This window comes from Schistocerca cancellata, chromosome 6, assembly GCF_023864275.1.
Source record: "Schistocerca cancellata isolate TAMUIC-IGC-003103 chromosome 6, iqSchCanc2.1, whole genome shotgun sequence".
Classification (NCBI taxonomy): Eukaryota; Metazoa; Arthropoda; class Insecta; order Orthoptera; family Acrididae; genus Schistocerca; species Schistocerca cancellata.
Window position 1 is genome coordinate 488,682,789 of NC_064631.1, and position 15,911 is coordinate 488,698,699.

Below are 15,911 nucleotides of genomic sequence, written 5' to 3' on the forward strand. Positions count from 1 at the left end.
AAAGAATTTAAAATGACTCCTCCTAGCTTATACATCTATGAATGTGTCTGCTTTCTGTAAACACACCATGAATTATCGACATTAAATAATTGGTTCATAACCATTAAACATAGAACAGAGAATTTTTCACACACACATCCACAAAGGAGCACTTTACCGAAAAAGTGTAAACTACCAACCCAAAATACTTTTTTAGTGCATTGCCTTTTACAGTTAAGAAAATTAAAGAATTTCATAAATTCAAGGTAGATCTTAAACAATTTTTACTAACACATAGTTTTTATAACATTGAAGTATATCTGAACATGGAAAAGTAATATTATTTATGTATACTGATATGAAATATTTATATTTATTATCCAAGTTTTTGTAACAAATTAAATATAAGAAATTATATTGTAGTGGACTACATACATACAATGTATATTGTTAATGGATGAATAAAGAGATTCAATTGAATACTTTGCTTCTTAGGTGCCACAAATATTGTGAATGCCTTATTTCTAAAATCTTCCCAAGTGAGGGCTTTACAGATTCACTCTTCCTGCAATGCTGAAACTCACCAAATCAATTCTGCTTTAAGCCAGTAATAGAAATTAGCCTCTGGTCATGCGGTAATTATATCTTGCACTTCAGTAGTGCATTGATGATCTACTTGCCTTACTGCCAGTGCAAACTTGGTAGCATCTGCCGAAATTCCAGACTATAAAAAAATGGTCTCCACCAGTGGAAGCCACAAAGCTGGATTTGTGTGTCTAAATCATGACATGGTGGGGTTTGCATCAGTCATTCTGCAAATCTCTTCTGTGAGCACTCATTCTGCATAATGTTGCTGCAGTCTCAATGTGTTATAGTCCAAGTAGTCCACATGGCAAGCAGTGTGCTGTCTTTACCTCTGCTTGAAGATGACATCTTTTACCTGCCAAGTCTTTCTCTAGCTTTCTTGGATGATGTATTTAGTGCCAACTATAAAAGTCTCTTACTAGACTTCAACCTAGCTCAAGGTGGAGTATGCCCATGCAATGGGTGTAACTCATTTCCTTACACTTTCTTCCTTTTGACATTTGCAGATACTGCCCAACATACTGGTTACTGATCAAAGTGGTGTCCAGTCACTCGTGGACAAGACAGGAACTAAAATTGAGAGTAGCAAAGCAAAAGCAGGAGAGTTTTATTCCATTTTCAAATGTCCTTTCACACAGGAGAACCAAGAAGTACTGCCCCAGTTTTTCTTTGCACTGCTGAAAAGAAGAATGAAACAGATGTTAGTTTCAGTGGCATTCAAAAAAAGTGGAAATTTGCAACTGAGTCAGCCACTCTGTTAACTATAATTTGCAATAGATCCCCTAGACAAAAACTGTGCCCATTAGTTGGAAGAAAGCACAGATCACACCTCTCTAAAAGAATAGAGGAATGATTTACTTGCAAAACTGCCATCCAGCATCCTCAACAACCAATTGCTGTAGAAACTGGGAACATATGCTTACCTCAAATGTAATGGAATATCTTGAACAGAATGACCCCCTCCATGCCAACAAGCATGGATTCCAAAAACAGGGATCATGTGAATCCCAACTTGCACTTTCCTCACACATGACACACTAAAATCCATGGATCAAGACAGTCAAGCAGTTGCAGTAATCATTGATTTCCAAAAAAAACATTTGACTTGATATCACATTAATACTAATTATCAAAAGAATCATAATATAAGGGTATTAAGTAAAATTTGTGACGGGACTGAGGATTTTTTTTTTTTTTTTTTTTTTTTTCATAGGGAGGATTCAGTGTGTCATCTTGGATGGAGAACTATTGAGAGATCTAAAAGTAACTTTGGATGTACCCCCAGGGAACTCTATTGGCACTCTTGCTATCCATGTAGCGTACTAATAACCTTGCAAACATATTAATAGCAACATCAGACTTATCACAGAAGATGCTGTTATTTATAATGAAGTACTGTTTGATGGAAGATATGCAAGTATTCAGTCAAATCTTCATAAGATTTATAAGTGGTACAAAGATTGGCAACTGCTTGAAATGTTTAGAAATGTAAAATTGTGCATTTTACAAAATGAAACTGGAAAAAGCATCCTAAAATTATAATAGCAGTCATTCACAGTTGGAATCATGAAAATAGTACAAATACTCAGGTGTAGAGATTTGTAGGGATATGAAATGATCACATAGGATTAGCCATAGGGAAAGCAGGTGGCAAACTGTGGTTCATTTTGGCAGAATACTATGAAAATGCAATCAGTCTATAAAGGAGACTGCACACAGAATAGTCATACAGCCCATCCCAGAACAACACTCAAATGTGAGAGACCTGAGAGACCTACACCAAGTAGGATTAACAGGGGATATTGAATGGAAACAAATCAGGGCAACATGAATGGTCACAGGTTTGTTCAACCTGTGTGCATGTGTGTGTCACAAATATACTGAAAGAAATGAACTGGAAGATGCTTAAAGATAGGTGCAAACTATCCTGTGAAAACTTGCTTCTAGAACCAACTTCAGGTGATGATTCTAAAAATATATTAAGATTTCCCTACATATTGCTCACATAGGGAATGTAAAGTAAAGACTGAGTATTTACAGCATGTGCGCACGCACGCACGCACGCACGCACGCACACACACACACACACACACACACACACACACACAATAATTCTTCCTGTGATTCATATGTAAAAGGAATGGGAGAAAGCTTTAATAGGTGGTGCAGTGGGATGTACCCCTCTGCCATGCACTTCAGTGGCTTGCTTAAATGTCATAAATCAAAACTGAAACAGATACTTACTGTAAAATTTCCATTGTCAACACATCAGAAGCTTAAGATGATTAAACGTAGACTAAATAAAGTTTTCAAACTTAATTTTCTAAACAGGCTAATAAGACATACTTCAAATTAAGATTTTTATTTTTAGAGATTTTAATTTCCTCTTTTACATTTGTTGATCACTTACTAAAAACATTCCAACTGAGTAAATAAATCTTCTTCCTACTCCACCTTATTTTTCAGTTAATTTGGAATTTACTTCTGTTGTTGTGCATATATAATAGCAAAAAGTAAATGTTCACCCTAGTGACTAGTAATATAATTATGTTAAGCTTCCTATTTTAATAAGAATTTCCCAATATTAAATTTAAGAGAGTTACACTTAATTAAGTGATGCTTTGTTAATGTAATTAGTCATTTGTTTCTTCTGTTTAGATTCTGTTGTACCTGTTGTTGTCTGCCTTTTGGTAGAGAAGTCACTTTCTGTTGTAAGTATATTCTGCAATTTTGATTGCATTTTTAGTGTAACTTTGCAGCAAAAATATTTATAAATATAACAGTAGATGGGCTTCTAGTTACTATGGGTTAAGAAAAGAACAAATGGAGCCAGGCTAGCACACACATTTAAAAGAAATGCAAGTTTTGCTGTGATCGTGTGTGTGTGTGCGCTGAATCTCAGGAGATTGACTGTATGAAAATAAATATAGCTGGCTGCCGGGCAATATCAGTAAATAAGTATCACGAAGGATAAGCCACAAAAATATGCAGGCAGTACTAATAAAGTTAATAAATGCTTTGTTCATCTTTCCTTTTATTTCTTCAGAGAAATTTGCAATCTATTATTTCATTTTAAGCTTCCCTCGTTAGTCTATAAATTACAAATAGCACTTTGCCATTTGTAATCTGGAATTAAGATAGGTTATCAGTGCATTACAGATGTTGAATCCTTTCTCACAACTTAAATTTCTCCTGGTCTAGAGTTCGGAATGGCTTAAACATATCATCAGTTTTATATCTCATACTTCCTTATTTTGTTTGAATTTCATAATCTCGGATTAGCTCAAAGTCAACAAAACTAATTTTTGTTTCCTTTGCATATCTTTTCCTCTTATGGTGCAAAAGTGGAAGAGTGACAAAGCTATGGATCTTAAGAAGTGGTTATAATTTTGTTCATTACCTCTGATTAAGTATATAATATTTGCTGATCTTCTGTCAGGTATTGGTAACACTCATTTTTTACTTTTTATGTGGTGTTAAGTAAAACTGCGCAGTTTATTTATTGGAGCAATAGTGCTTCACAATATGGTATGTATTGAAGTGGAGCTCTTTAATCATCTTAAGATGGCTCCTCTTCATGTTTAGCTAAGTTCTGATATTTTATCACACTAGAAAATTCACCTTTTTAGTGTGGCATTTTCTTGTTTTACAGTAAGGTGTAATTTCACACTGGACATTGGATAATTTGAGATTGATACCTTAGAAAATGTAAGCAGTTTTCAATAGGATATTTGTAGTACAGTTACTTGCTGTTCATACTAACACTTCATCAGACATTGACTGCTTACAAGCCAGTGCCTGTTTGTAGTGGCATTTAGTTGGTGCTACGGACTCGCTATCTTTTTATCATACCACTTATTTGTTTGGTAACAATGTTGTTCCAGTGGTACTGAATTTACACAGGCTTGTACTTTGTTTGGCCACTTCTTAGCTGTAGGCATTGTACTATTTTCAGTATATCCATTGTGGATGACAAACTTTGACTGTGATATAAATTGCAAAGTGTACTATTTGTCAAAACTTCCAAAGCACAATTTTAGTGGAAAAGTTTGGTCATCCAGAACCATGGCTCTCACAATCTCCAAACTAATTCGCAACAGACAACCTCCCTCCTGACAGATGGGTCCCATTGCCATTCTTTTAATCTTCCAGTTCATGACTGTGTTTTGATTTCCTTTGGTTGTGTAACCCTGTTATTTATCCATTCAAAATCTTACTGTCTGACCATCTGCTTGGTTCACAATATATTAACAAATACATAAAAATATCAGTACATCCACAAATTTAGAGAAGTGCCCATAGTACTTAACAAACATACTAAGTTCTTGTGTCCAAAAAGCTTGCAGTATTTGAATTCAAGGAAATCATTTCCTACTGTAGCCCATCGATGGTGGGCACAGCAATTTTTTTTTAAATCCACTGTTACCATTTCACCATCTTATAACACATCACTGAGACATAAAAGTTGTCTTTCTATTGAAAATGGGACTGAACAATTATCTTCTTCCATTTCTTTATAACAATCACAGAAACATTATGTATATTTATGACAGTGAAGTGATAACCTTATGTCACTGGTTGCAGCATGAGCTTTTAAATAGTCTAGTGATGATCACTGGCTGCCTGAAACCAGTAACATAATTGCATTTGAAATGCTTTTGTGATAGTTGCCATAAGCAAATAAAGATACACACTTCCCTGGCCCATGGGTTGAGGCTACCCTGATCTTCCTTCTGAAACTGTGGAAGGCATATCTCTATCCAAATTGATATCACATTGTTGCTCTCTTGAGCTGTACTTGCAGACAGGTCACATAGCGTAGCTGAGGGTGATTATAAAAAGTTGCAAAAAAAACAGTGACACTTCGGGTTTGTAAGGAGTGATGCTGCTGGACAGTGGATGGCTGTAAATAAGTGAATTCTAATGATAAATAATAGTGTGTGTTCTGGCAGTGTGATGGAAGCGCTTAGGTTTGTTGGCTGTCTGGAGAACGTTACCTGCCTACACAAATAGTGCCAACAGTGAAGTACAGGCAAGATAATGTTATGGTATGTGTGTTTTCTTCATGGTTAGTATGTGGTATTCTTATTGCTCTTAAAAGAATGCTAAATGCTAAAGAATATGAACATATTTTACATTACTGTGTACTATGTACAGTAAGAAAAGTTAGGAGACAGCTAGGACATGAGAGATTGTATCAGGATGACAATGCACCCTGTCATAAAGCAGCATCTGTAAGTCAGTGGTTTGTGGACAACAACATTACTGAAATGATCTGGCCAGCCCAGAGTCTTGACCTGTATCCAGTGGAACACACTTTTGGGGTGTCTTTGAATACTGACTGTGGTATTGATCCCAGTGTCAAACAACACTACCTTATCTGGTTTTGGATCATGAGTAAGAAATTGCTGCCATTCCTCCAGACCTGGACATGTGACTGACATTCCCCAGTAGAGTTAAAGTTGTCATACAGGAGTAGGGTGGACATAACCCACATTGTTTGCCAATGGCTGTCCAAATACTTCTGACCAGATAGTGAAGGTTAATGTGTTTGGATGGATAGGTGTTTTATTTAAAATTCTTCCTCCTTAAATGAGTAATGTATACAGGAGAGCTTCTGTAGATTTAGGAATGAATGATAAGTGTACTAATTGACTTGATGCTGAAGATAGGGTAATGATGGGTGGCTAGATAGGTTAGTCAGCAAGAATATTGCTCACAAAAGACAAAGGTCTCAGTTTGAGTTCCAGTTCAGGTAACTGCCTTAACGCTGCAAAGTTTCAAGAACACTACGCACTGTGCTGCATCGTAAAAGATACTTCATAGATGCATATGACAGTAATCTAAAAATGTTCATAAAGTGAAAGGAATATGAACTCCGTATTTGTTGGTTGCATACAAATGTCACTTTGTTAATCAAGCTGTTGCTCATTGTGAAGGTTTCACTAAATTAGAATTTTTTCTTTTTTTAACTGACTTAACTTTTAGATGATGGATGTTACTGGCCTGTATTTTACATTTCCATTGTTACTTTTCTTTGCTCTTCTGAAGTACTTCAGATGGTGACTAATTTTTTAGCAAGTTACAGAAACTTTTGGACAAATCAGTGATTCTTTAACAAGTCACTTCATTCAGTCCTGATGACTGTTAATGATACTGTCTGATGTCTTGATCTGGTGGGTGACATGTACATCTTGCAGACTCCATTATTTTAGCTGCTGTTGCATCTGCCTTTGAGAACCTCACTGCAACACTGGAAAAATACAAACTTTGTGAATTATTATGTTTTGTTTTCATGTTAGATTTTGAGACTTTGCAAATTAGTTGACATTCAGTTTCCTGTACTGAATATTACTCACTTTGTTGTTTTCTTTTTTTTTGTTTTTTTGTTTTTTGTTTTTTGCAATACAGAATGGGCATGATGAGTTCCATTTATTGCCTAAATGGAAGGTACTGTTAGTTGTGTGTACCATGGAAGAGAAAAAAGGATCAGTTTTGTAGGTTATTTGTGAGGCTCATTTCTGGGATGGTGCATCTTATTGAGGAAAACTAATTAAAAACGCTAATTGGTTACAAACTGAGCTACTTTTAAGTTTAAAAACAGCTGACATCACTAAAAAAAGAAAATACTCTGTCCATAAATGTTGGATTTTCCCTTGTTCACCATGAGGGACAATTGCTTATTTTTCAGATGCTCATGTTTACAATCCAGAACTAAGTAATACTTAAAGCATTAAGATACTACTCTATAAATTTAGAAGGCATAAAAATATAACTGATGTAATCTGCAGTAAATAATTATTGTAATTTATTTTTTTGAAGGAAATTATTCCAAATGCTTTTGGGATGTTCATACATGTGGTCAACCTTGTGGTGTTGGTGCTGATTCCAATGGTAACAATCAATGTTAAATCAGGAGCATTTAGCTTAGGTAAGTCTTTCATGTTATTTTACTTCTTTGTTAAGACTTAATATACAGGGTGTTACAAAAAGGTATGGCCAAACTTTTAGGAAACATTCCTCACGCACAAATAAAGAAAATACGTTATGTGGACATGTGTCCGGAAACGCTTAATTTCCATGTTAGAGCTCATTTTAGTTTCGTCAGTATGTACAGTACTTCCTCGATTCACCACCATGATTTCATACGGGATACTCTACCTGGGCTGCTAGAACATGTGCCTTTACAAGTACGACATAACATGTGGTTCATGCACGATGGATCTCCTGCACATTTCAGTCGAAGTGTTCCTACGCTTCTCAACAGCAGATTCGGTGACCGATGGATTGGTAGAGGTGGACCAATTCCATGGCCTCCACACTCTCCTGACCTCAACCCTCTTGACTTTCATTTATGGGGGCATTTGAAAGCTCTTGTCTACGCAACCCCGGTACCAAATGTAGAGACTCTTCGTGCTCGTATTGTGGACGGCTGTGATGCAATACGGCATTCTCCAGGGCTGCATCAGCGCATCAGGAATTCCACGCGACGGAGCGTGGATGCATGTATCCTCGCTAACGGAGGACATTTTGAACATTTCCTGTAACAGTGTTTGAAGTCACGCTGGTACGTTCTGTTGCTGTGAGTTTCCATTACATGATTAATGTGATTTGAAGAGAAGTAATAAAATGAGCTCTAACATGGAAATTAAGCGTTTCCGGACACATGTCCACATAACATATTTTCTTTCTTTGCGTGTGAGGAATGTTTCAGGAAAGTTTGGCCGTACCTTTTTGTAACACCCTGTATACACTACGTGGTCAAAAGTATCCGGACACCTGGCTGAAAATTACTTAAGTTCGTGGCGCCCTCCATCGGTAATACTGGAATTCAATATGGTGTTGGCCCACCCTTAGCCTTGATGACAGCTTCCACTCTCACAGGCATATGTTCAGTCATGTGTTGGAATGTTTCTGTGGGAATGGCAGCCTGTTCTTCATGGATTGTTGCACTCAGGAGAGGTATCGATGTTGGTCGGTGGGGCCTGGCACGAAGTCAGTGTTCCAAAACATCCCGAAGGTGTTCTGTAGGATTTAGGTCAGGACTCTGTGCAGGCCAGTCCATTACAGGGACATTATTGCCATGTATCCATTCCACCATAGGCCATGCATTATGAACAGGTGCTCCATTGTGTTGAAAGATGCAATTGCCATCCCTGAAATGCTCTTCAAGAATGGGAAGCAAGAAGGTGCCTAAAACATCAATATAGGCCTGTGCTGTGATAGTGTAATGCAAAACAAGGGGTCAAGCGTCCTCCCTCCCCCCCCCCCCCCCTGCATGAAAAACTCGAGCACATCATAATACTTCTGCCTCTGAATTTTACTGTTGGCACTACTCATGCTGGCAGGTGACGTTCACCGGGCATTCGCTGTACCCACACCCTGCCATCAGATCGCCACATTGTGTACCATGATTCATCACTCCACACAGTTTTATCACTGTCCAATGCTTCTTACACCAAATGAGGTGTTGTTTGGCATTTACCAGCATGATGTTTGGCTTATGAGCAGCCATGAAATCAAAGTTTTCTGACCTTCCGCCTAACTGTCATAGTACTTGCAGTGAATCCTGATACAGTTTGGAATTCCTGTGTGGTGGTGTGGATAGCTGTCTGCTTATTACACATTACGACCGTCTTCAACTGTTAGCGGTCTGTCAGTCAACAGACGAGGTCGGCCTGTATGCTTTTGTGCTGTATGTGTCCCTTCACATTTCCACTTCACTATCACGTTGGAAACAGTGGACCTAGTGATGTTTAGGAATGTGGAAATCTCACATGACACCAAATCACCTGATGACATTCAAAGTCCATGAGTTCTGCGGAGCACCCCATTCTGCTTTCACTATGTCTAATGACTACTGAGGTCGCTGATGTGGAGTACTTGGCAGTAGGTGGTAGCAAAATGCACCTAATATGAAAAAAGGAAGGTTTTGGAGGTGTTCAGATACTTTTGATCACATATTTGAAGTACACTATTGTAGCCCAAATGATTTTCTTAAGGGATTAAAGTTATAATTTTACTTGACAATTGACCAACACAATAAATTGTTTCCTACATACTGTGATTGAATATAATGTTACTATAAAAATAACTTTTTTCGCAGTTGGTGCAACAGCTGTCTGTATGCTATATTCTATATTGTTTTTGAAGCTGTGGTCATATGTACAAGTGAACTTGTGGTGCCGCAGTAGCAGAGCAAATCAAAGAAACACTCTCAGAAGGCAGTCTCTGTCCCTCCAGAACTTTGGTAAACAGCTTTTTTCACAACTTGAATTACTGTAGCACTGTGCTTGCCTCTTGTAAAATACTGAATAGCAGTGGGAAATATTAAATATTAACAAATGGTATCTTTACAGAATCGCTTGGTGTGAAAAATGGAACCATTCACTTCAAAGACAAAAGTCCTCATCCTGATCTAGTTCAGTATCCTGAAAATTTAAATATAAAAGATTTGTATTACTACATATTAGCACCTACTCTATGCTATGAACTTAATTTCCCAAGAACAACAAGGATACGGAAAAGGTACATTATTATTTTTAACTGAACTAAAGTAAACAAATTGTTAAAATGAAAGTTAATAGATATCTCACTTTCCGCAGTAGGAAAATCTGTGATTATTTTGTGACAAATGGTCTTCAGTTACATAATCTAGGGTTTAACCCATACTACCTGATGTAAATGTTCAATTAAATATCAAGCTAGCAAAATTTTAAAGCGCAATTTTAGGATACTTCAGAGATAAGCGTAGGTTAAATTGCTCTGGTTGGTGTAGTTCTTAAGTGAATGGTTGGCTTGAGTGTTTTGTGTCAGGCTACTTTCACTCACTTCAGTAATACTCATGAGCACAATTAGTATTATCTGCATCTACATGCATATTCTGTGTACCACTGTAGGTGCATGGCAGGGGGGTGCATCAGATTGTACCAGTTATTAGGGTTTCTTCTTCCTGTTACATTCACATGTGGAGTGAGAAGAATGATTGTTTGAATGCATCTGTGTGTGCAGTAATTTTTATAATGTTATCATCACAATCCCTTTGTGAGCAATACATAGGGTGTTGCAGTGTATTCCTAGAGTCATAATTTAAAGCCAGTTCATGAAACTCTGAGTAGAATTTCTTGGGATAGTTTACTTCTACCCTAAAGAGTCTTCCAGTTCAGTTTCTTAAGTATCTCTGTTGACAAACTCCCTCAGATTAATCAAACCTGTGACCATTTGTGCTGCTCTTCTCTGTATACATCAAATATCCCCTTTTAGTTCTATTTGGTATGTGTCCCACATGCTTCAGCAGTATTCTAGAACCATTCACAGGACTGATTTCTAAGCAATCTCCTTTGTAGACCGATTGCACTTCCCCAGTATTTTACCAATAAACCGAAGTCTACCACCTGCTTTACCCACAACTGCCCTTACATAATCATTCCAATTAACATTCCTACAAAGTGTTGCCCCTAGGTATTGGTACAAGTTGGCAGATTCCAACAGTGACTCATTCCCACTTAAGTCATGGGATGGTATGTTTTTTGATTTTGTGAAGTGCAAAATTCTCTCATTTTGAGAATATTTAAAGCAGTTGCCATTCTCTGCACCACTTTCAAATCTTATCAAGATCTGACAGAATATTAATGCAGCTTCTTTCAGATAGTATGTCATTATAGATAACTGCAACATCTGCAAAAACTCTGAGGTTGCTATTAATATTGTTTGCAAGGTCATCAATATTAAACATGAACAGCAAGAATCCCAACACACTTCACTGGGGCATGCCAGGAGTTAGTTCTACATCTGACAATGACTCTCCATCAGAGATAACATGTTGTGCCTTCGCTACCAAAATGTCCACAATCATGTCATAAAGTTCGCTTGGTACCCTTGTATGATCATGCTTTCAACAATAAGTGTAGGTCTGGTATTGAGTCAAATGCTTCAGAGACATCAAGAAATAAAACATTTACCTGAATGCTTTGATACAAAGCTTTCAGTATGTCACATGAGAAAAGTGCGAGTTGGGTTCCACATCACTTTTTCTTATGAATTGCTTCTACCACCTGCTTGCAGACAGGTGTGACCTGTGCTTTTTTTCTCCAAGACCTGTGCACTGTTCTTTGCTCAAGGGATCTGTGCTAGATTATAGTTAAAAGATGGGCAAACTCAGCTGGAAATTCAGTATAGTATCTGACAGGGATTCCAGCTGGTTATGGAGCTTTGTACAATTTCAATGATTTCAGCTGCTTCTCAACACCACTGACACTAATACTTAACTTACTTCATTCATGTTTTAAATGGTATGAAGGTTAAACTGAGTCAGTTCTCATGAATTTTCCTTAGCAAAGGAATATTTGAAAATGGGTTTAAGCATTTCAGCTTTTGCTTTGCTACTGTTTCAGTTCCTGTCTCATTTGTTAGGGACTGTACACATACTTTGGTGCTACCAACAGCCTTTATGTACAACCAAAATTTATTCGGATTTTGTGAAGTACCATTTCACAATATTCTGATGCGGTAGTCATTGGAGACATCCCATATTGCTCTCTTCACAGCTAATGACATTTCATTCAGCATCTGTCTATAGTCTTACGCTCTGTTTACACCTATTATGCAGTAGTCTGTTTCTTTTAGAAGTTTCTTTACAGTGACTGTATACAATGGAGGATCCCTCTCATTATGAACTGTTCTACTGGGTACATCTTTCCAGTGCATGATCAGTTATTCTTCTAAATTTTAGCCATAGTTCCTCTACATGTTCCTGCTCTGTGCTGAACGTTTAAAGTTCCTCATTGGCATATGATGCCATTCATTCTTTTATCTGCTTTACTGAACATATATATTTCTGTTTTAGTTGTCCTTTTACTTTGGTAATCATTGTTGCCACAACCATGTCATGATCACTGGTACCAGTTTTGATGTGGACATCCCAGAAGAGGTCAGGTCTATTTGTTGCCCTGTAATTTTTCCAAGTAACTGTTGGATAATTTAAGTATCCACTGGTGATTACAGTGTGATTGGGGAACCTATGTACAGGTTAACTAAGGTTTTCTCTAAGGTTTTCTGTTACATCAGGAGATGAGTCTGGTGCGAGATAGGATCCAATTATCATTTTATGTCCACACGTGATATTGAGTCTTGCTCAAACAATCTCACAAGCAGCTTCAATTTCTACCTTTGTAGATTTGAGTTTCTTGTCTACTGCAACAAATACACCACCTCTGTTTCCCATTTGCCTATCCTTTCAATATACATTTAAATTTTCCTCAAAAATCTCACTATCAATTTCAGGTTTGAACCAGATTTCTGTACTTAGTATTATGTGAGCTTCACTCCATTTGTTGAGTGCTTCAAACTCTGGCACTTTGTTGTGAATGCTTTGGTACTTTAGTATTAGGATTTTAATACACTCACCTACGGGAGGCATCTCTTTTGATCCATGCTGATACCTCTTGGTTTCCTACAGCTGTCATGATCTGGATTAGGAGAGTTGCCTAATCTAAAAAAAACTTTTGTTTACCCCACACACAGTGGGCTATCAGAGTAGCTGCTTCTGATATGTAGTGCACACCTGGCACATTTAAGGGGACCCTACAATTAAATGCATAATCTTCAGCTGTTAAGCATCCTCTGCCGAAAAGATCTCTTCTAAACTTTTCTCTCTATTATGTTCTTTAGCTATGTTTCTCCAGAATCCTTTTACATATTTCCTAATGTCATCTGCATTCCTTCTGTCATCATCTCAATCTTCTTACTACTGAAATCAAACAAACAACATCCTTAGTATTTCTCTTTCAATCACCTGTATACAACACCATGTAACTTTGATTTGTCATAATCATGTCTTCCATTTCAGTTTGATGATTGATTCATTAGGTCATTCTAGTCTCTTCTAAGAATTCTCAACATGAATAAATAAATGAAAAAGTAAGTCTTCATTGTTCACTGAACAACTCTGCCTTTCAATGGTTTTGTATTAGAAGTTTGTGTCTGACCACCACAAACTGATGACTGGTAAACTGATAGTAAAGTATGCTTTCCAGACAAACCATAATTTACTTTCAAGAAATTTATTTAGCTTACCAAAACAACTGCAGAGCATTTGCTTTGATCATTTTGTTGTATGTCCATTCAGTCACAATCATTAGTTAACCCCAAATACAAAAATCATCAAATGATTGTAACTGTTCATTGTTAACTTGCGCTTTTCATGTTATGGCCACACATTATCCTTTTAAAGTATATTTTCACACTTGCCCTTTCCAAGTTCTTTAATCTGTTCCTGTTTACTGGCACCAGAGGCAAAAAGTAAAATTTCATGATCGGAATGGGGGAGATTAAGATCTGTTCAGTTAATATAAGTTACTTTTTATTTTCAGTTTAGTGAACTGAAAACTATATATAATGCATCTAGATTTACTTCCAGTGATATGGTTTCCCATATTTAATTTCACTTAAAATTCAAAATTTCCTATGATATTAACCATTTGTGCTATGTAATGTAGACTCTGGCATCTCTGTATGCTCTTATTTAAGTCACTGCTGCCTGAGCAGTGAGTGCAGAAAAGAGAATTGCACAAATCTCTTCATGGAAAAATGAGGCAGCTGATCAACAATTAAGATCTACTATAAAACAAAGTGTAATTTAATTCAAATATAGTTACATAAACATTACAATACAAAACTTTCCCATTGTGTGAAGTTTTTTTGGAACTCTTTAGGATGGACTATTTCCATCACTTGAATTGGTTACAAATGAATCACTGTCATCAAAATCATTGACATTTTAATCATTGTCACTGTCCATTTTTCTTAGACATTCCTTTAAAAACTCTACAATCCTTTCTCAGAAAGGACTGCATGCGAAGTACTAGCCATTTCACACTTACTAACTTGAAGGTAACCCCCCCCCCCCCCCCCTCTCAACAGAACTGCTTCCCTGGATAGCAGTGCTATGCAGTATTGATGACTAGAACAGTCGGATATGTGAATGGAGCATTGAGAGCTACAAAAAATCTTGTTGAGTGAGGCTTGACACAAGACTGTAAAATAAAATTCACATTGTCTAGCACTTCTCAAAATCCTAATTAAACTTCCAAAACCTACTTCACCCAGACAGTCTGAAAAAGTTTAAATACTCAGAGCATTGATGAATATCTTCATAAAAGAGAGCGCTTTCTAATGTTAGTCTCTTACATTTTGGTGGGGTGGTAATGACACATGCACTACCAGGTGTAATAAGATGTCATACTTATACAATCACAATTTCTATTCCACTTAGGATTGGGCTTTTTTGTAATCTGAAGAGCAAGTGCAGCTAGAGCTAATTGTCATCTAATCGAAAATCAGTGTTTTGTTCACATTGGAATGAACGTGTAGGTGTCCCACCACCCACTCTCCATGACCCCTCCAGGGGCAAATTTGAGGCTTTACATCAAATCTTTTTTTTCCTCAATTGTGGGCCAGCTCTTACAGGCTACTCCACTCTCTAATAAACTTTTTACAATCAAGGAGACCTCTACCATGGGGCATTCTTACCTCTGCCTCTCCCAGTGGGACTCTGCTATCTTCATATTGGCCATACTAGGTTGACTCTTCTTTTACTTTGCAATGAGGCCCCCCCCCTCCCCCCAGCCATCTCTTTGTAGTTGTGGGACTCCCCTCACACACCACAGAGCTCCAGCCCTTGGAGAGCTACTTCCCTTTCCAAGCTGCAAGTCTCTGCTTCTTTTTTTTTCCTTTCACCCCTTCCATGGGAAGGTCTCCCTGGTGCTGATTGTGCTTGGATCTGTGCATCATCTAGGACACTTGTTTTCTTTCTGTCATCCTACAACTTTTTAATCTTAACTATAGGGCCCCCTTGTTGGGTTTGACTTAATACTCTTTTCCAAATTTTACAGATATACAAATTGTGCAGAAAAGGTCACCCAGTGCAGTGTAGATTCCTCGTTTTTGGTCCTTTCATTCTTTGCACCCTTCTTCTCTTGTAAAGGTATTGTGCCCAAAACTGAGCACAGTAGCCATTCCATTGTGGAGGGTGGGGGGCAGAGTGGTGGCGGGCAGCATGGTCATAAGGTACTTGTGTGGTGGTAGCCCCCAACTACTACACAGGGCTTGCACTGTTGGTGCCCAAGCTGGAAACTCCACACACACGCAAGCCAAAGGAATTTCTGAGAAATGGTTTGCTGGCCAGGTAACTATTAGTGTGGCAGGGTGGTGCCTGTGGGGAGAGCCTTCATTTTGTGAGCGCAGTACCATGGTGAAAGATTTGCACATCAAGTGAATTAATCTTTCTTCTGCTGGTGGCTGAAAGGCCACCGCAATCTCTTCAGGTGGGAAAGATCATTATAATGCAG

At 37.6% G+C, this 15,911-nt stretch overlaps 1 protein-coding gene across 1 annotated transcript in view; it reads left to right on the forward strand.

Moving 5' to 3' along the window:
- Window positions 1–15,911, forward strand: part of LOC126191425 (diacylglycerol O-acyltransferase 1) — a 127,606-nt gene that overhangs the window by 91,480 nt on the left and 20,215 nt on the right. The window contains exons 4-7 of the mRNA XM_049932302.1: window positions 3,223–3,275; window positions 7,387–7,495; window positions 9,671–9,814; window positions 9,924–10,092. Coding sequence (XP_049788259.1) covers window positions 3,223–3,275; window positions 7,387–7,495; window positions 9,671–9,814; window positions 9,924–10,092 — 475 coding nt within the window. The remainder of the gene's footprint in view (window positions 1–3,222; window positions 3,276–7,386; window positions 7,496–9,670; window positions 9,815–9,923; window positions 10,093–15,911) is intronic.